General features: G+C 42.9%; 1 protein-coding gene across 2 annotated transcripts; it reads left to right on the top strand.

The window, feature by feature from the left end:
- Positions 1–6,617: 6,617 nt before the first annotated feature.
- Positions 6,618–17,390, top strand: MRPS33 (mitochondrial ribosomal protein S33). Of its 2 annotated transcripts, none has more exons than XM_047096887.1 (3): positions 6,618–6,651; positions 12,346–12,587; positions 16,620–17,390. In XM_047096887.1, the coding sequence occupies exons 2-3, from the start codon at positions 12,373–12,375 to the stop codon at positions 16,723–16,725; spliced, it is 321 nt and encodes a 106-aa protein (XP_046952843.1). In that variant the 5' UTR covers positions 6,618–6,651; positions 12,346–12,372; the 3' UTR covers positions 16,726–17,390. The 2 variants fall into 2 exon arrangements, with proteins under 2 accessions (XP_046952843.1, XP_046952844.1); XM_047096888.1 differs by lacking the exon at positions 6,618–6,651 and adding an exon at positions 11,628–11,688.
- The last annotated feature ends 2,852 nt before the right edge of the window (positions 17,391–20,242 follow it).

Here is a 20,242-nt window from a genome sequence, read left to right as displayed (position 1 = left end):
CCAACATGGGGCTCAAACTCACCAACCGCGAGATCATGACCTGAGCCAAAACCAAGAGTCTGGCACTTAACTGACTGAGCCACCCAGGGGCCCCTGTTTTTTGTTTTTAAATTAAGTAAGCTCTACACCCAAAGTGGGGCTTGAACTCAAGACCCTGAGATCAACAGTCACATGCTGGAAAGAAGAACTTAATCACTTAAGAACTTAATCACTTAGAGAGTACAGATGGGGGGGTGCCTGGGTGGCTCAGTCAGTTGAGCATCTGACTTCAGCTCAGGTCATATCACGGCTTATGGGTTCAAGTCCCGCATCCGGCTCTGTGCTGACAGCTCAGAGCCTGGAACCTGCTTCTGATTCTGTGTCTCCTTCTCTTTCTGCCCCTCCCCTGCTTGTGCTCTCTCTCTCTCAAAAATAAATAAATGTAAAAAAATTTTTTTTAATTCATAAAAAAAAAGAATTTTGTTAAATTTATAAAAAAATTTATTAAAAACTTAATTAAAAAAAAGAAAGTACAGACTGGGGCACCTGGCTGGCTCGATCAGAAGACCATGCGACTTTTGATCTCAGGCTGTACATTTGAGCCCCACGTTGGATGTGGAGATTACTTAAATAAATACTTTTTTTAAAAAAGTACAAGACTGTAGGTACTTGAAGTAGGTAGTTGAAGTCCTCTTTCTTTCTTTTTTTTTTTTTTTAATGCTTATTTATTTTTGAGAGAGAGACAGAGTGAGAGTTGGGGAGGGGCAGAGAGAGGGAGAGACAGAATCCGAAGCAGGCTGCAGGCTCTGAGCCATCAGTACAGGGCTTCATGTGGGGCTTGCTCACATACCTCGACACCATGACCTGAGCCAAAATCAGGAGTCGGATGATTAACTGACTGAGCCACCCAGGTGCCCCGAAGTCCTGTTTCATAATCAGTTCCTTTGAAATCACAATAAAAATGTTTTCCTATGTATTTAATGAAAAATAAAAGTATATGCTGTCAAAAATTACTCCAGCAACTATCGCATAATTTCATTTTTTGTTACCAGGAGGCCGACAATATTAAACATGTTAACTGGTGACAAAAGGTCAAGATGGAAGTATTTATATACGTCTGATGAGAGATAGAAGCAGAAAAATGTTCACCTTTAGCCCAGAAGTTTGACCTATAGAACCTGCATAGTTCTGATAAGGATCAAATACATACTGGTTGCTACATTCTTAAAGGGTCTCATGACTGCCTGTACATCTCACCAATAGTTAATATCGAGCTGAATGAAAAGGACCAGAGAAATCTTTCAAAAGTAGTTTTTACCCATAGAAATTTGAAGAAGATACTTCAGATCTAAACTCCCTGCACATCCCTTCCCCCCTTGAACACTAAGCATATAACCACCAGCCTCATACGGCAAAAGGGGAGCTCTTTCTGCCCAAGGGTCCTGTCCCCGTGCTGTAAGAAAAGCATTCTTTGCACTGAAAATGTATCAAGAATTCTTTCTTGACCATTCTATCAGGCCCCACCTCACTTCCATGATAGAGTTTTATAGAATAAGTGTATCAGATAGGCTAGGCTAGGTCAGGGTGCAGTAACAAATAACGAAATTGTATGACTAAAAACAACAAAGACATGTGACTTAAAACACCAAACTCACCTAAGCTTTGTGCACACTGACTGACAGAGCAGGATCCTCTCCTTATACCCATTCAGGGGCTTAGACCGGCAGAGCAGTGACCCTCTGCCAGAGGGAAAAGAGCTCTGGAGAGTTTCATATGGGTGAAGGTAATGCTTCACTTCTGTTAACAACGCATTGGCCAGAAAGAGACATATGGCTTTACCTAATCCCAAAACTGCCATGAAACGCACTCCAACCTTAGGCCTGGAAAGGGGAAGAATGGTAAATATTTGGGTACATTGTATCAGTGATTGCATAGTACGTTTATTTGTTTTAAGTAAGCTCTAGGGCAACACCCGGCTTGAACTCACAACCCTGAGATCAAGAGTTGCAAGCTCCACCAGCTGAACCAGCCAGGCGCCCCCTCAGTATGTTTTCACCTTTATTGAATAACACATACCAAATCTAAAATAAAATTATGTATGACTTTTTTGCAGACTATTCCAGAGTAATGTGAAAAATACGAAGGTCCCTTAAAATAATCTATTTTTTATTTAAAATAAGCAATAAAATAATCAATGTCTCTAACCTCTATTACTTCAGCTTCTAAGTTTGCTTTCCTTTCCAGGTAATGACACATCCTACGGATAAGTATTAAGAAGAGCTGAAAAGAACTGCTTATGTTTAAATATGTGGGAAGACATATTCGGCGCTGGCTTGGCCTGGCTTTCACCGGACTCTGTTTCAGTAACAATGCACTTCTTAGGTGCAGAAGATGGGAGACACATTATGATTAAAGGAGATTTACTATCACCCTTACCACTCACTCACACTCACACAGTGTATCTGGCTTCAGAAAATCACAAGTATCCAATTACCTTATTTCTTTTTTTTTTTTAATGTTTTTTAAATTTATTTTTGAGACAGAGAGAGACAGAGCATGAGTGGGGGAGGTGCAGAGAGAGGGAGACACAGAATCCGAAGCAGGCTCCAGGCTCTGAGCTGTGAGCACAGAGCCTGATGCGGGGCTCAAACTCACGAACCGTGAGATCATGACCTGAGCCGAAGCCAGACACTCAGCCAACTGAGCCACCCAGGCGCCCCCCAGTTACCTTATTCCTAACAGCCTCACTTCACCCTCACCTAGAATATCTGTCACACAGGAAAAGACAGGAAGCATAAGGGTGGGTTTAGGGTGCCTCGATCGCTCATTAAAGGAAGCTTCCCCCAAAACGTGTTAAATTGCCGGAGGGTTTTATACCCTGGGTGAGGGATATACCTTTGTTTCAGAAAGTGAAAAAGAACTACTGTAAATGCAGAGGCAGGAGAGAAGAACCTGTATAATGCTAGCAATGAGTACTTACGGAAATAGGGCATCTGCACGTTAATTTACTTAAAGGAATAAGTATCCACCTGCCTCTTGGACTATGCCACACAGGAAGAACCTGAAACTGATGTGAGCTTTAATTCTTTCTCTAACAACAAGGAATATTTGCCACAGTATGATCAGAAATGAAACCGTACAGCAGAGGCTTTCCACTTCACCACAACTTAGAGTAAGACATAGATTTTACATTATGATCCAATATACACATATTGTTTCATGAAACAGTAATTACCCTCATTATATGTGAAGCGCTCTGATATTCCCTATACTAATGTCTTTTAATGCTGGTCACAACCTGCTAAATTGATTTCACAACTAACTTATGATTCATAGCCCACAATTTTGAAACACTGAGCTACAGAGATGGAAATTGGTAACGCAATCTCTGATTATAAGAAGTGTCTCTAAAGAAGCCTTAACTTGAAAGTACAAGTGGGAAAACCAAAGCCTGGAAGTCAATGTCTGTGAGAGGTTAAATTTTGACCCTGAGGTGGGGACATTATTCTGAATTATCTAAGTGTACCCTAAATGCAATTACATGTATCCCTGTGAGAAGGAGGCATTAGGAGATCTGATACACATAGAGAAAGAGGTGATGTGAAGAAGAGGCAGAGAGACAGTTGAAGATACTGGCCTTGAAGATTGATGTGGCCGCAAGTCAATGAATGCCAGTGACCACCAGAAGTTGGGAGAGTCAAAAAACGGATTCCAATCTAGATAGAGCCTCTGGAGGGAGTGTGGCTCTGTCACCACTTTGATTTTGGCCCAGTGATACTGACTTCAGACTTCCAGCCTCTGGAACTGTGAGAGAATAAAGTTTTGATGTTCCAAGCCACCAAATTTGTAGTATTTTGTTATAGCAGGCTCAGGAAATTAATAGGAACCCCATAAGCTTGACTTAATGAGAGTCATATTGTAAAGTGCCTAGAATGTTACTAAGACCCAAGTTCAGCTACTTATAGCTTGAAAAGCCAATATTTAAAAAAAAAATTTTTTTTAATGTTTTTATTTTATTTTTGAGACAGAGAGAAACAGGGCATGAGAAGGGGAGGGGCAGAGAGAGAGGGAGACATAGAATCTGAAGCAGGCTCCAGGCTCTGAGCTGTCAGCACAGAGCCCAACGCGGGGCTCGAACTCATGGACCGTGAGATCATGACCTGAGCTGAAGTTGGACACTTACTGACTGAGCCGCCCAAGCACCCCATTGAAAAGCCAATACTGAAGAGATGAGGTGTGGGGTTTAAGTTTTTTTTAAGTTTATTTATTCATTTTTGAGAGGGAAAGAATGTACTATCAGCACAGACCCCCCCATGCAGGGCTCAATCCCACAAAGTATGAGATCATGACATGAGCTAAAACAGAGTTAGATGCCCAACCAACTGAGCCACTGAGGTGCCCCAAAGTTTTGATTGGAAAGGAATATGAGCTTTATTCAGGAGGCCAGCCACCTGGAGGAAACAGACTCTCGACCAAAGGCCAACTCTGAGCTTTCTGCCTTGCTCACAGATTTTTAAAGGAGTTTAGGGCAGTTAATCAGTAAAGGGAGTGCAGTGGTCTGTAATATTTCTTGATTACTGTGCAGACTTAATAGTGCCAGCTACAGACATTTTCACAGTGCTCAAAGATTGTGCAAGGGAGTCTGGTTCCTTAGTCCTAGGCATTAGGGGCGGGGGTATGTGCAAGAGGGTCTGGTTTCTGTTTCGAGATGTGCAGAAGGGCTCTATTCTTTTCTTGGAAAGAATGCATGATCTCTCAAAAAGGTTTGTATATGTACTGGGCTATGGGTGGTTGCTAAGGCTTAAGGACAGAGGCAGTTTCAAGAGTAATAGCCATTTATAACTCTTTACACCTTGGTAGTTTCGAGAGTCATGGTATCTTATAGAGATATTCACAAAACATACTGATAACACAAGTGATAGGTGAAAAGGGAAATGCCAAAAATAGATATATAAATGGAGCCAACGACAAGGTTTATGCAAATATACATAATATTCATTGCCATGAGTCTACTGCAAATTTAGCCTTAAACTTTCCAACAGCCCAACATGCAAAGGGAGCCTTCTTGTTTACATGATTCAGTGGCCATTAGATAAAAACAGGCAACTACACAAAAACACAAAAGACAAGGTGAAAATTCTACCTGGACCATTATTTTTGGACTGAGCTATGCAAAAAAGGATGAGGGATGCTCATTACATTGTGTGTAAATGTAACTGCAGTAAACTCACACCAGACCAAGTTTCTAAGGCTGATATGGTAAATATCATAGATTGATAAAATGTCAAAACTTAACTTGATAAGAGCAAATTCTATAGATTAGATTGATAAGATGTTGCTAAAAACCAAAATTCAACAGAATAAAATTAAAGATCCTTTAGGCTTTATTAAGCGAGTTACGAATCAGAAAGCATCCCATCTAGCAAGTAGAAACGAGCTGAGTTGTACAAAATGGTAGTAGGGTGGCGCAAGAAAATTATTAGCAAAATAAAGGAAAGAATTGTTTCAAGTCAGGACATTTTTTGTGTGGGGGGTGGGAAGGCGGGGGTTTTTATCATGCAGATTACCTCACTAGTGCAGATCAAGAACTTTCAGATTGACTGTTAAAAGGTTAAGTTCTTGAGAGAGGCTGAAACTGTGATTAAGTTTTGGTTTGCTGTGGTGGGTATAGGTGGAGAGGAAGGATTCCATTGGGGGCTTCTTTTTCCCTTTTTAAAACAACGTCAAAAAATAACATGATTCTATAGGAGGGAAGAGAGTGTCCACAGAATACCTTCCCGGTATATGGCATACTGCTGATGCACCTTATTTCCGGGATACATTTTGGAGTCTTTGTGAATGGCTTCGAATAATGCTTATTAGAAAATAATGTCTTCAGCCTTACTATCAGTCAATAAAGACTTCATACAATGCCTGAGGTGTGCCGTGCTTGAGAGCAGATTTAGCATGGAGGGAAATACAGTATTTCCACTATCTCCCAAGCCTATCTAGGTAACTACTAAAAAGTCAGATAAATATCCCATCCCTCCTGCCTGAAGGGCCACTGGGGGAGATAAACAGGCAGCTCCAAATGGCGCCCTGATCCAGCAAAAGGTATCAAGAACGGCCCTCTTAGAGGTGTTACTAATCCACTATTAGAAAATGAGTAGGTAAGTGCAAGGAGAGGGGAATGGCATCGCAGATGGGCCAGATAACCCTTCAGCCCCTACTCAAGCAATGCCCTTGGAGCACATCAAGGCCTAGGCTGGATGAAAAAAAAGAGGAACGGAAAAAAGAAAGTGCATTTTATCCTCCACCACGCGGCACGCGCACGACCATTACTTTAGAGGTTTGGAGGGTTTGTAGCTCTTGTCCAACAAAATACGGTTAGCGATCCCTGCAAGACTTTTCAGCAAAGCCAATCTTCCTCCCTAAACCACCACCTCCAGTCCACACATCCGAGGCACTGCCCTCACTGCGCAGGTGCCAAGTAGGACCTCTGAAGCCTCCAAGAGAGAGCGCTAGTAGTTCCGGGTTTCACTAGGGCTCCCCTCTAGCCGCAAGCTTCTGTTTCTCCACTGCTCTCCGTTGTAGAGTGGCGTCCGAGCTTAGAGCCCGGCCGGGGGCGGGCCTTCCGGGAGAAGGGCGGGCCTTCCGGGAGAGGGGCCCGCGGGAGAGGAAGGTCGCGCGTAGGTAAGGCTGTCCGGGAGCTTCGGGGGGGTTCCGTAAGTGTGCGATTCCGGCGATCGTGGGAGAGGTTCTGCGAGGGTCTCCAGCCTTGTAGAGTTGCCAAGAATAAGATGATTCGATTTCATTATTAACCAGCTCGGTGGTTTCACACCGTCCAACAGACAAGTTGGCCTTTTCCTGCGTAAATGGGGGAATTTACCAAACGAAGGACTCTAGCGTAGTTGCCTCTCTGACACAGTTACTGTCTTTCTGATTAGGTAGCGTGCAAGGCTCGGTTTGTCAGCTCATCCAGCGGTATTCTGTACCGTCACTTTGTGTGGGGATGCAGATTAATTTTGTTGCCAGTTGAAAGAAAAATATTTGCGGGACGCCTGGCTGGCTCATTCCGAAGAGCATGCGACTCTTGACCTTGGGCGTCTTGAGTTCCAGCCCCACCTTGGGTATGGAAATTATTAAAAAAACAAAAAAAATTGGGCAATACTCTAAGGATACAAGCGTCCGCTGACTTGACACCTGCTTCCATCACAAGCAGGCGTGATCCAGTCATTTGCAGGGGGTTGGTGGCGTTTTTGTTGAACTGAATAAAGCGGACTGACTTTCAGAGCGTTCGTGTCCCTACGACCCAGTGACAGTCTGTACCAGGTTTTAAAAATAATAAAGCATCGTATTTAGTTTTGTGAAACACGTGTGAAGAACGTGTGTGGGTTCCCTGAGACCTGATGATTATTAGGGCAACGACTGTGCCACGAGTATGCGTGTCAGCCTCGAAACACGAGGTAGTAACTTAAGTGGTAGATGAGAAAACGGAGGCAAAGGATACCTACTACTGCAGACACGAAACAGCCATCAAAGCTCAGAGGCAAGATTCCAAATGGCTTTTCTACTGCAAAGCTGGTGCTCTCCAGTAATCAGTGGTTTTGAGAAAATGATGAAAACTCTCCCCAGCAGAATTTACACACACACATTCAACATACACTTTTAAAGTTCGACGGGATTCACCCCGCTAAGGGATACCCAGGTTAAGAACTCCTGTACTTCATCTGCCCTTTTCAAAGAAAAAAAAAAAAAAAAAAAGCAAACCTAATCCCAAGCCAGTTATTGACCTTAATTTATTTTTTTATAAAATTTTTTTAGTGTTTATTTATATTTGAGAGAGACCGTACGCAGTCAGGGGAGGGGCAGAGAGAGGAGACTGAATCTGAAGCAGGCTCCAGGCTCTGTTAGTAGCACAGAGCCTGATGTGGGGCTTGAACCCACTAGCCCTGAGATTGCAACCTGAGCTGAAGTGGGACGCTTAACCTACTGAGCCACCCAGGGTGCCCCCAAAACCTGAACTTTTAAATGCATCAAACCTACCAAAAAGATCAATGAAACTTGCCCCTTTATGCTAGAGTAAAAATATAGGAATTTTCTTGTGTGGGCTTAACATGTCTTGCTCCAGTACATTTGAACATATGTATGTATATATATTTTTTTCCTTAGCATTTTCCACTCCAGTTAATTTTTCTTCATGGTACTGTTTACTTTAGATTTCATTTAAGGAAAAATGATGTTTTTAAGTTTTTAAGTGACTATTTTATACTTGCTGGAATGGCTTCATGCAAATAAAAATCTTGACCTGTAAGTTATTTGCCTTTTCCTTTATTGTCTTTAAAATAATATTTTTATTTGTAACATAAAATTGAAAGATTCTGTAGGGAGGCATACTAGGATCCTAAAAAAATCCTAAGTAAGGCTTTCCAGTTAAAAAAAAAAGAAAATTTAAAGCCAGTAAAAAGTGACAATTTACCAGTCCTAGAACCAGTATTTATGGACAACAGAACTGTGTAGCTGTTTTAGCCTATGTTAAAAAAAAGAACAGCATACCAGGTCACCTGGGTGGCTCAGTCAGTTAAGCCTCTGACTATTTTGGCTCAGGTCATGATCTCATGGTTCAGGAGTTCGAACCCCACATTGGGGTCTGTGCTGACAATATGGAGCCTACTTGGGATTCTCTCTCCCTCTCTCTGCTTCTCACCCGCCCCCCGGCTCGCTCGCTTTCACGGTCAAAGTAAATAAATAAACTTTTTTGAGAGAGGGCACAAGTGAGTGAGGGGCAGATAGAATCCCATGAGGGGCAAAGAGAGGGGGGTTGAGGAGAGAGAAGCGGGGCTCACCCAAAGCAAGGCTTGTGTTGTTTTGTTTTGTTTTTACCCAGAGTGGGTCTCGAGCTCACCCATTGTGGAACTCTAACCCATGAACAATGAGATCATGACCTAAGCCGAAGTCTGATGCTTAAGGACTGAGCCACCAGGCGCCCATAAATAAATAAAGTTAAAACAGAGCGTACCAAGCTCCTGTGCCATTCTTCATCAGAGACATATCTGCTCTGTGGAAGGAGACTACAGAGCAGTAATTGATAATTGTTATAATCATTTTCTGTTTTCTTCTTTTTAGCAAATGGATCTTTATTTCTAGTAAGGGATTCAGGTTTGAAGAGGCTTATTCCCTTTCTCCATCATAAAAGTTTTAGGACTTGGATTTTGTGGTATAGCCGTGTCCCAATGGATTCTAATGAGACTTCTTTGCCATTTATGTCTCCCAGTAATTTCCTACATTACAAAGTGGGCCTGGAGATAACTTAGCATCCTATGATGGCTTCAGTGATCACTCTCCTTAGGGGTCCCTTCCTCCTAGCTGCCTTTCAAGTTACTGAGCTGCTGGTCCCCTCCCCTGCATTTCTCTGGCTGTCAGTTTTTGTAAGTGAGGATGTCATTCCAGGGAGATAGCGGTGTAACTGCATGAAGTGTGTAGCTCTTTTTTTAAGGTATCTCCTTTTTTGCATGGTTAAATGAGGACAAGGAATAGGAGCACCTGGCTGGCTCAGTCAGACCATGTGACTCTTGGTCTTGGCGTCATGAGCATGAGTCCCACATCAGGTGTAAAGATTACCTAAAAATAAAATCTTAAAAAATAAATAGGGGCACCTGGGTGGCTCAGTTGGTTAAGCATCCAACTTCGGCTCAGGTCATGATCTCACGGTTCGTGAAGTCCAGCCCCACATGGGGCTCTGCACTGACAGCGAGAAGCCTGCTTAGGATATTCTCTCTCTCTCTCTCTCTCTCTCTCTCTCTCTCTCTCTCTCTCTCTCTCTCTCTCTCTCTCTCCCTCCCTCCCTCCCTCCCTCTCCCTCTCCCTCCCTCCCTCTCCCTCTCCCTCCCTCCCTCCCCTCTCCCCTCTCCCCCCTTCCCCCTTCTCTCTCTCTCTGCCCCTCCCCTGTTCACGCACAGTGTTTCAAAGATAAGCATTAAATAAGGACAAAGAATAAATAATTGTGTCTGATTAGATCATATGAGCACCAAACTTAAAAACACATTTAGATTTTTTTTTCTTTTTTTAAGTAACTATTTACTGTCACAGTCTTAGTTATTTCTCACAGTAGCCCCGCAAGCTTTGTTTTCCAAAAAGGAAACTCAGATTTAGAAAATAAGTAACTGTTAAAATAACCCAGCTAATAAATGATAGAGCCAGGATGCAAACCTAGGCCTCAGGACTCCATGCTGCATCTTCATTTAAAAATAAAGTGATGGGGGGGGGGGGCGCCTGGACAGCTGTCGGTTACATACCAGACTCTTGATTTAGGCTCAGGTCATGATCGCGTGGTTGGTGAGATTGAGCTCCACATAGGGCTGTTTGCTGACAGTGTGGAGCTTGCTTGGGATTCTCTGTTTCCCTCTCTGCCCCTCCCCTGCTCACCCTGTCTCCAAAATAAACATTAAAAAAAAAAGAACTCTAAAAAAAGAAAAAAAGCGATGGAATTTGGAACATTATCTGTCTGCAAACATTGTAACAAACAATAGTTTCCTGGCCATCAAATAATTGGTTGTGGAAATACTGTGCACTTGCAGAAGAAATTTATTCTAATGCCATAATAGCAGTTAAGCAAAACAAAGCAAAGGTGATTAAGAAACCGTTTGTTTTAGTTTTTTTTTTTTAATCTGATGTTCAGAAAAAGATAACTTTAAAGAGAAAAGGTAAAGCATGCAAAGAAACTTTGTAGCCTCTGAAGACCACTATGGAGTCTGCAAGGCCGTTAGAGGTTTACAGCACTGATTTATTACGACTTCGTATTTATACACTGAACTGTTAATGCCTTTTTTTCTCACTGATGAAAATATAACTTTACCCCTAACAAGCCAACCCAACCCAACCCACTCCCATCCACACAACTCTAAGAGTTGAGAGAGAAGTGACAGGAAATGGAAAAAGCAAGGTTTGCATGGGATCCCCAGGTTGGAGGGGCAGAGAAGAGACCCTAGATCCAATGGTTCTCCCATTGCTGGCCTTCAGATGGCACTATTGTCCCAGGTTTGCTTGGTTGGTGTTAAACGATTGGTAACTGGTTTGAGATCCACATTCTGCAGTTGTTCTGAGGTCAGCCTCTGCTCTTTCAATGGGTCTTGAAATGGACAAGAAAAATTCCTTAATTTAAACTGGTTTTGGGTTTTTTTTCTTTTCTTACAAGTTATTTTGAAATTTACTGGGCACTATTCTTGTTTAGAGGGTGTTATTTTTTTTTTTTAAGATTTTACTTTATATTTTAAGTAAACTCCACATGCTTCATTGCTGAGCCAGCCAGGCCCTCTAGGAAATATTTTTGTTTTCTATATTTTTTCCCAATTGTTTTTTCAAGATAGGTTTATGCCTTTTTTCTGTTTGGATATCAACTCCTTTTCACCCCCACCAGACTGTCCCCCAGGACAGTTTCTTAGCAAAGATTCTCCTCTCCAAATTTCATAGTAACTAGCACCATCAGCCACCAGGAAGCTCTGCATCTGGCCTGGGATGGGATGGGACAGCTATTCTACCAGCAATGTTCTTGATTCTTAGGTATCGCCTATTAATTTTTGATATATATTAGCTGAAATCTCTTCATATTACGGATAGCAGCCTTCTGCCTCTCAACATCCGATGTACTGTTTTCAGTTAATAAGAAGTTAACTGGCGTGCACTGAGGCAGAGTATACAAGACGGAAGAAAAGACAGATAACCTTATAACCCGTAAGTCCTTCCTTTAAGGAATAAAATGAATCTTAAGAGCCGTTGGGTTTATTTCTATAAGACTACTGTCTCTGTTTTGTTTTTTTCCCCGAATGGCTCTCAGTCTCTAGGCAGAATTCAATCCAGCAACCTAGAGGCTAAATGACCTCATAACTCATTAGCAGTTCTCAGAGCCATCTGGAGCCCTTGAGGAGAACAGTGTTCAAAGGGCTGATAATAAAGACAACAGGATAATTATTTCTCTGCCATGATTAAACCTTTAGATGGCAAGCAGTCAGCATTTTTATTCTGCAGATTGCTGAGGTGGGTGTTTTCTGAAGGTATAATAACAATGCTGTGGTAGGATAACTCATTTGCCTGTCCTCATCTAGCCTACAAACAGGTAAGCTGTCAGTAAATAACAAAACAGTTCACTGTAAAAAGCTCACTACAGCAAGGTAATAGTATGGAAATCCCAAATGTAAAAATCAGAAATGTAAATAAAGCATGCAAAGGAAACAACCATTCGGACTGTGGACATTTCCCAACTCCAAGGCATGTCCTGTCGGCCACATGACATGCACGTGTGGCCTGCTGGTTTCATTTTCTAAAGTGCTCACTGGTTAATCTTAGAATTTCATACACTAACCTGTTGATGTTTCTTCTCATTTTCTGTAGGGACCCTTGCTGCTTGCTGCTCAGGAAATGTCTTCACTTTCAGAATATGCCTTGCGCATGAGTCGTCTCAGTGCCCGGCTCTTCGGTGAAGTTGCCAGGCCCACTGATTCCAAATCCATGAAAGTGGTGAAGCTCTTCAGTGAGCAACCGTTAGCCAAGAGGAAGGAGACTTACGACTGGTATCCAAATCACAACACTTACTTCGCACTCATGGGGACGCTACGTTTTCTTGGACTCTATAGGTAATGGCAAAAAAGCACAAAGAGTAACTTGTAAGAGATTATTCTAGGAGATCAGAAGAGGAAAAAGTTAGTTTTTTTATCCTAATAGTTTTTTGGCTCTTATAAAAGTGCCCAGGTTGTTCAAAAGGCACAGTTTTGGGGGGAAAGGATTTTAAAATACTCAACAATGGTCACACCAGAAAAAAAAAAAAGGAAACATGCACTTAGTGGAAGACATATTTTAATTATGTCTAAACCTGGACAAACTGGATATTGAGCTACAGAGATGTTTAATTATTAATTTAAGAGCACTTTAAAGGGATGCAGAGAAAAACTGATGCAAATTCTGCAGAAGAACTCCCCCCTTCCCCGCCCCCACAGGCCGCCAGAGCTGCAGGTTCTGATTGGTCAGATGAAGAGAGGCCCTGCCTGCAGCCGATCCCCTTCCTAGCGAGTTTATGGGAGCCTTCTTTCTTTCCTAGTGACAGTTTTTTTGCAGTTCTTATTTCCTTTTACCTTCTTCTGGCATTTAAAAAAATTTTTTTAGTGTTTATTTTTGAGAGAGGGAGAGAGCACGCATGAGTGGGGGAAGGGCAGGGAGAGGGAGACAGGATCCAAAGCGGGCTTCTTTGGACCACAGAGCCCGATGCAGGGCTCAAACCCACAAACTGCAAGATCTTGACCTGAGCTGACGTCAGATGCTTAAGTGACAGAGCCACCCAGGTGCCCCCTTTTCTAATGTTTATTTGTTTTTGGCATTTTTAGTTTGTACCCTTTTTGATATATTAATTTGATCTTAAAAAAGTTGTAGTTCACCTTTAAGAGTAATATGTGGATTGCACAGGCTCTTAGTACCATGTGTTCCATGTTTGTGTATGTATAGGTACTTGGGACTATGTATTGCTCTAGAAAGAAAAGAGATCAAATGCCTATGTGATCATTTTCTTTAAAAGAGAGCCTTAATTACCAAGCTAATACATGCTCATTATAAAAGAATTTAAACAGTGTGTAATTGTGTAAAATTAAAATCTACCTTTTTTTCATGCTTATTTATTTATTTTGAGAGACACGGAACAGGGGAGGGGCAGAGAGAGGGGGGGAGAGAGAGAGAGAGGGAAGGAGAGAGAGAGAGAGAAAGAAAGAGAGAGAGAGAGAATATGAATCCCAAGCAGGCTCTGTGCTGTTAGCACAGAGCCCTACACGGAGCTTGATCTCATGAATCGTGAGATCATGACCTAAGCTGAAATCAAGAGTCAGATGCTTAACTAAGTCACCCAGGACCCCCCCCACCTTTTTTTTTAATGTAAAATAAATCTACTTTTTGGAGTGCCTGGCTGGCTCAGTCAGAGCATGTGATTCTTGATCTTGGGGGTCATAAGTTTGAGCCCCATGTTGGGTGTAGAGATTACCTAAAAGTAAAATCTTTTAAAAATAAATAAATCTACTCTTTAAGAAAATTTAATATGTTTTGTTTTTGTTTTTGTTTTTTTAATTTTTTTTTCAACGTTTATTTATTTTTGGGACAGAGAGAGACAGAGCATGAACGGGGGAGGGGCAGAGAGAGAGGGAGACACAGAATCGGAAATAGGCTCCAGGCTCTGAGCCATAAGCCCAGAGCCCGACGCGGGGCTCGAACTCACGGACCGCGAGATCGTGACCTGGCTGAAGTCGGACGCTTAACCGACTGCGCCACCCAGGCGCCCCTTTTTTTTTTTTTTTTTTAATTTTTTTTGAAAATTTAATATGTTTTAATTGCACATGTCTTAGGGCAGCAGTACAAAAGTTAATTTGGGACTATTTAATACAATAAAATTAATAATTCATTCCAGGTAACTAAAAATTGGTACACTCATCTATAAGATGGGCACTAGAGGAACAGCAGTGAACAAAACAGAATAGATTTTCTTAGTTAATATATTAAGAGAGATTATAATCCATGACACATTCTGAATTTCTGGAATTGCTCTGGGACTTTCTCCCTTGCTATTAGTCTGGGCTCAGAAAATAAAAATTGTATTGTGACCCAAAATAAAATATCACTGGAAGGCAGATCTCCTGAGTAGAAAATTACAACCCATCACAAAGTCATATTCAGCTATTTTAATTTACCTGTTTGGTGCCACTGTACATTTGTTTGAAAAATAAAACCTTGACTATCTTTGGGGATAGGGAAAAAATACTTAGTGGTTAGTTATCCGTGGAAAAGCACAATTCTTTTCATGTATTTGGTCACTGGTTATGGTAAATGGTGCCTCTAATGGAAGACCTCCTGTGGCATCGGGCAGGATGAAACTAGACGATCTTCAATAAAGAAAATATTGCTCAAAGGCCTACAAACGAGGGAGGGACGCACAGGTTCTCATAAACACTGACTCATTCAGTGACACAGGTGCTTGGGCTGTATCATCACAGAGACAAAGACCCCTGCCTTTGGAGCCTTCCTTCTGGCTGAGGGTTGGCGGGAGTGGAGCAGGGAGGGAAGAAGAGGAGAACAGATGTAGCGGATATGCTACACAGCTGAGTGTGCCGTGGGGGAAAAAATAGTAAAGCCGCCTGAGCAGGATCAAGAATGCTGACAGGGCACGTGGTGGGTGGGGAAAGGATGGGTCACGGTATTAAACAGGACAGTCAAGGTCAGCCTCTTTGAGAAGATGAGGTCTAAGCAGAGACTTAAAGGTAGTGAGTAAGTCAAGTGGGACCTAGGAAAGAACTTTCCAGGCAGAGCAAAGGCCCTGAGGTTGGCGTGTACCTGGTATGTTCCAGGGGTAGCATGGGCTATGGAGAGAGCGGTAGGGCCACAGGCAGATCATGAAGGGTTCTGAGGGCCATGACAAGGTCTTGGCTTTTACTCTGGGTGAAATGGGGAACCGTTCATAGGCCTGTGAACAGAGGAGTGGAGTTTTAAGAAAAGTTAAGACTTCTGAGTTTTAGAGTTTTGAAGAATTACTCTGGCTGCTCTGTTGAGAATAGATTATTTGAGGGCAATCATAGTGGATTCCAAATAGCTCAGTTGTGTCCATCCTGTCCATGGAATGAAACTGTGTACCCTAGAAAACCAGTCTATTTTAAAACCACCTAAGGAGTGAAAAATTGGGCCCAGCGACCCCTCCCCCCCATATTTAATTCATATGCCATTATTATCCACTCCTTACAGATGTGGTACAGAGAAGGAAAAGTCACTTATCCAAAGGCATACAGCTACTAAATGTTAGATGGAGCTGTGATTTAAACCCAGGTTGAAATGGATTCCAGGGGCCCCTGGGTGACTCAGTCAGTTGATTGTCCAACTCTTGATTTTGGCTCAGGTCATGATCCCACAGTTCATGGGATCGAGCTGCTTGGGATTCTCTCTCTCCTCTCAACCCCTTTCCAACTTAGGCGCACAAGCTCACGCATGCTCTCTCTCTCAATAAATAAACTTTATAAAGAAAAGAAAAGAAATGGGTTCTAGAACTTACATATTAAAAGGTATTTGATCTTAGAATGCAGACATTTTTCTAGAGTATAGGCCGTCTTACACCCCATCCACATGTCCAAACAGCCCTGGCTTCTTGATCTCTAAATCTGTCTGTTGACTTGGCTTCCTTCTGCCTGAGCCTTTCCCCAGCAGCCTTTTCGTGTGAATCATCCACGGCCATGAAGGCAGCTTCCTCCAGACCTCTTCTCCTTGTAGGACGTACTGGTTCCTGCGGCTCTCAGGGTCTCTGTGTAGCTATTGAAGCTCATACCCACTCTCTGCTTCCCTCTGTTCAGTCTTAGTGTTACAGGGAAATTTGGGGTAATTATTAGCACTGTATCATAGTTGCAGAGGTTTATATGGGCTGGCCTGGGAATTTAACTGTCGCTTATGGGGACACTGTGACTCAGAAGTGAACTTCTGGAACACAACTCATGTATACACTGGGGACTCCCTGTCCTTTCTGTTCACCAGGCTGAGCACGTGCCCTGTAGAAGTCAAGGACCGATAACCACAACAGCCTGAGGGAAGAGTGCTGCATTGGTGTGCTTTTCCACTCGGGTACAAATACTGGCTCTTTTTCTTTCTCCACTCAGAGATGAGCATCAGGACTTCAAGGATGAGCAGATGCGTCTAAAGAAGCTTCGTGGCAAAGGGAAACCAAGGAAAGGAGAAGGGAAAAGAGCAGCAAAAAAGAAATAGTGTTGGTCCATCAGGAGAAAAACTTCTTTCTCAGCAACTGGCAGCAGAAGAAGGTGTATTCATCTTTCCACATCTTGGAGGAGTGGGAGCTTCCTGAACTGAAGATTACTTGGAGGAACACAATCATTTCTGTGTTGAAGTCCAATCCAGTTGAATTGTGACTGGTTTCTGGGACATGTTATAATTCTGCAAAGCTGTTTTGGCCTTGGTTTTTTACTCAGATGTTTACCTCTTTCTCTAAAGAAATGATTGAAGAAGGACTCATTTGGGGTGGAAATGGGATGTTGAGAGCACGGGGACAAACTCATTCGATGAGCATCCTTTAGTGTCCTCAGTATCCCTTCTTGCTTCCCCCACTGCACCAGCCCTGAACTCCTCCACCCCTCTGACTGCTCAGCCACCGTCTCCACCACCAAGCTCATCAACTTTAGGTCCCTCTCCACCTATTCCTTGGAGACTATCTAAGATAGATTTGTGGGACACGGCTGTACCCGCTGAGAGAGTACTGAGTACCTGCTGTATACAATGTACTGGGGCCCTGGTAATACCATGGTTAGCAATAGAAAACTGTTCCTACCTTGTGGAACTTTCAGGCTTGTGGGGAAGACTAAATATTGTATCATTACACAAATGAAATTGTATTAAACGCTACAAAGAAAAATCCAGACTTCTGCGACAGTGTGGATCAATGGATGGCTCAATCCAGAGATAGCAAGAGGCCCAAACTTCAGGTAGTTTCAAGAAGGCCTCTCTAGGCACTCCTGGGTGGCTCAGTTGATCAAGCATCTAACTCCTGATTTCAGCTCGGGTCATGGTTCATGAGTTTGAGCCCCACATCGGGCTCCATGCTGACAGTACAGAGCCTGCTTGAGATTCTCTCTTTCTGCCCCTCCCCCCATCTGTCTCTCAAAATAAATAAATAAACTTAAAACAAAAAAAAAAGGCCTCCTTAAAGAGGCCTTGATCTCGGGGCCCCACGTGTGGTGTAGAGTTTACTTAAAATTAAAAATTAAAAAAAAATGGGGGGATGCCTGGGTGGCTCGGTTGAATGTCCGACTCTTGATTTTGGCTTAGGTCATGATTCCAGGGTCATGGGATCAAGCCCCATGTTGGGCTCTGTGCTGACCATGGAGCCTTCTTAAGATTCTCTCTCTCCCTTTTTCTCTCTGCCCCTCCCTGCATGCTATGTCTCACTCTAAAATTAAAAAATTTTATGGGGCGCCTGGGTGGCTCGGTTGAGCATCCGACTTTGGCTCAGGTCATGATCTCACGGTTTGTGGTTCAAGCCCTGTGGTTCAAGCTCTATGCTGACAGCTCAGGGCCTGGAGCCTGCTTCAGATTCTGTGTCTCACTCTCTCTCTGCCCCTCCCCCACTCATGCTCTGTCTCTCTCTCTCTCTCAAAAATGAATAAACACTATAAAAAAATCTTTTTTAATTTAAAAAGAAAAAATGATGGGAAAAGTGTGTGAGGCACAGAGAACTCTATTGCAAATCCCTAAGGTAGGAAGAAAGTGTCCTGTTCATGGAGTGGAAAAAAGATCACAGACTGTATAGGTTTCATAAGGAAACAAGAGGCCAGACCATGAAGGGCTTTGCAAGTTCTGTACAAAAGCTTGGAGTTAACCAATGCAGTGAGTGTGTAAGGTGTTATTTCTTTGAGAAAGGAGTCGCTAGCTGCTCATTTTACTGTATTCTAGCAGTGAGGTTCCAAAGAGGTGGTGAGGCCCCTGATTTTTTTTTCAAGTTCCAAAAATCTAACGTCTAGTAAATTTTTTGAAATACTTTTTCTTTTCTGTTGTAAAATTTACCATATTAACCACTTTTTTAAAATTTGTTTTAATGTTTATTTTTGAATGACAGAGACAGAGTGTGAGTGGAGGAGGGGCAGAGAGAGGGAGACACAGAATCTGAAGGAGGCTCCAGGCTCCGAGCTGTCAGCACAGTGCCCGACACGGGGCTTGAACTCACGAACTGTGAGATCATGACCTGAGCCAAAGTTGGAAGCCTAACCGACTGAGCCACCCAGGCACCCCCCATATTAACCACTTTTAAGTATACAATACAGTACCTTTAACTAGATGCACACTGTCCAGCTAAAAGACTTTTTAAGGGCGTTTCTGCCTCTCTCTGGAAAAGAGCAAAGTACCCGCAAGAGTACATATAGCAGCTACTGAAGCTATGACTTTCTTTCCCTGCAGCATTAGAAGTCCTGGCAATAACTGCCCTGCAAATAATTCCTGAATCAGTAAGAATCCCATCCCATGTCTCAGATAAATTATATTTTTAAAGATACATGATCCAGATGGTATGGCTGGGGCCCATATTATAGCTTTAAAAGCTACTTAAAGTTGGGTAATTTGTGTCTCATCTCATCAGGGGACTGAGAGTCTATTCATTTAGAATTCTCTGAGCACTTGCCCTGTGCCTGCCACGTGCTAGTTGTGGAGGACACAGACTCAGTCCCTAACGTTGTATGAATGACAGTTGTGTGATCCCAGGGATTTGCTCAGAAACGTGTACACTTCTGTTATTCTTGGCCAGTGCAGCTGAGCCAGGTGGGTGGAAGATTACCCCAGGATGTCAGGCTGAGAAACAGGCTCTCAGCCTGAACACGGTGTACAACAACCCAGTGGATGTTTCGAATGAGGCCATCTCCAACTTGTGGAGAAGGCCTGAATGTCAGAGGAGCTTCAAAGAATGAGCATGGGGGGGAGCCTGGGTGGCTCAGTCGGTTAAGCGTCCGACTTCGGCTCAGGGCATGATCTCGCGGTTCGTGAGTTCAAGCCCCGCGTCAGGCTCGGTGCTGACAGCTCAGAGCCTGGAGCCTGTTTCAGATTCTGTGTCTCCCTCTCTCTCTCTGACCCTCCCCCATTCATGCTCTGTCTCTCTCTGTCTCAAAAATAAATAAACGTTAAAAAAAATTTTTTTTAATTAAAAAAAATAAAAGAATTAGCATGGTATTTTATTTTTTTTATTATTTTTTTTTATTAAATTTTTTTTTCAACGTTTATTTATTTTTTTGGGACAGAGAGAGACAGAGCATGAACGGGGAAGGGGCAGAGAGAGAGGGAGACACAGAATCGGAAACAGGCTCCAGGCTCCGAGCCATCAGCCCAGAGCCCGACGCGGGGCTCGAACTCACGGACCGCGAGATCGTGACCTGGCTGAAGTCGGACGCTTAACCGACTGCGCCACCCAGGCGCCCCTAGCATGGTATTTTAAAGAGAGACCACATCAGATACCAATAGCTGACCTGAGTCGGAAACAAGCAAAGGATCTGGGTGTTGGTTTGCTGATGGCCCCTGAACCTACAAAGAGCCTTAGCAGTGATTGATAGGTTTGTGACTCAGCAGGCTAGTATGCCACTGCTCCATGCTGAAAATTCAAAACTGTACCTAAAATTTACTTGTACATAAGCTGTACCCTGAAACCCATCTGACACAGTAAATGCTACCTGACTTAAAACAGCCTGTACTGAACATGGTGGACAGATAGGACGTAGAGGATAAAAGGGAA

The sequence above is a fragment of the Lynx rufus genome, unplaced genomic scaffold (assembly GCF_022079265.1).
Source record: "Lynx rufus isolate CCGP_SWC_20201006 ecotype Redwood Valley unplaced genomic scaffold, mLynRuf1.p SCAF_4, whole genome shotgun sequence".
Taxonomy (NCBI): domain Eukaryota; kingdom Metazoa; phylum Chordata; class Mammalia; order Carnivora; family Felidae; genus Lynx; species Lynx rufus.
Note: the sequence above shows the minus strand (reverse complement) of the source record. Positions and strands in the feature narration are given on the sequence as shown.

Bases quoted from the DNA above. Each gene is read 5' to 3' on its own strand.
- MRPS33 (XM_047096887.1), top strand. From the start codon at position 12,373: ATGTCTTCACTTTCAGAATATGCCTTGCGCATGAGTCGTCTCAGTGCC. The intron at 12,588-16,619 runs GTAATGGCAAAA...TTCTCCACTCAG, and splicing joins CGTTTTCTTGGACTCTATAG to AGATGAGCATCAGGACTTCA.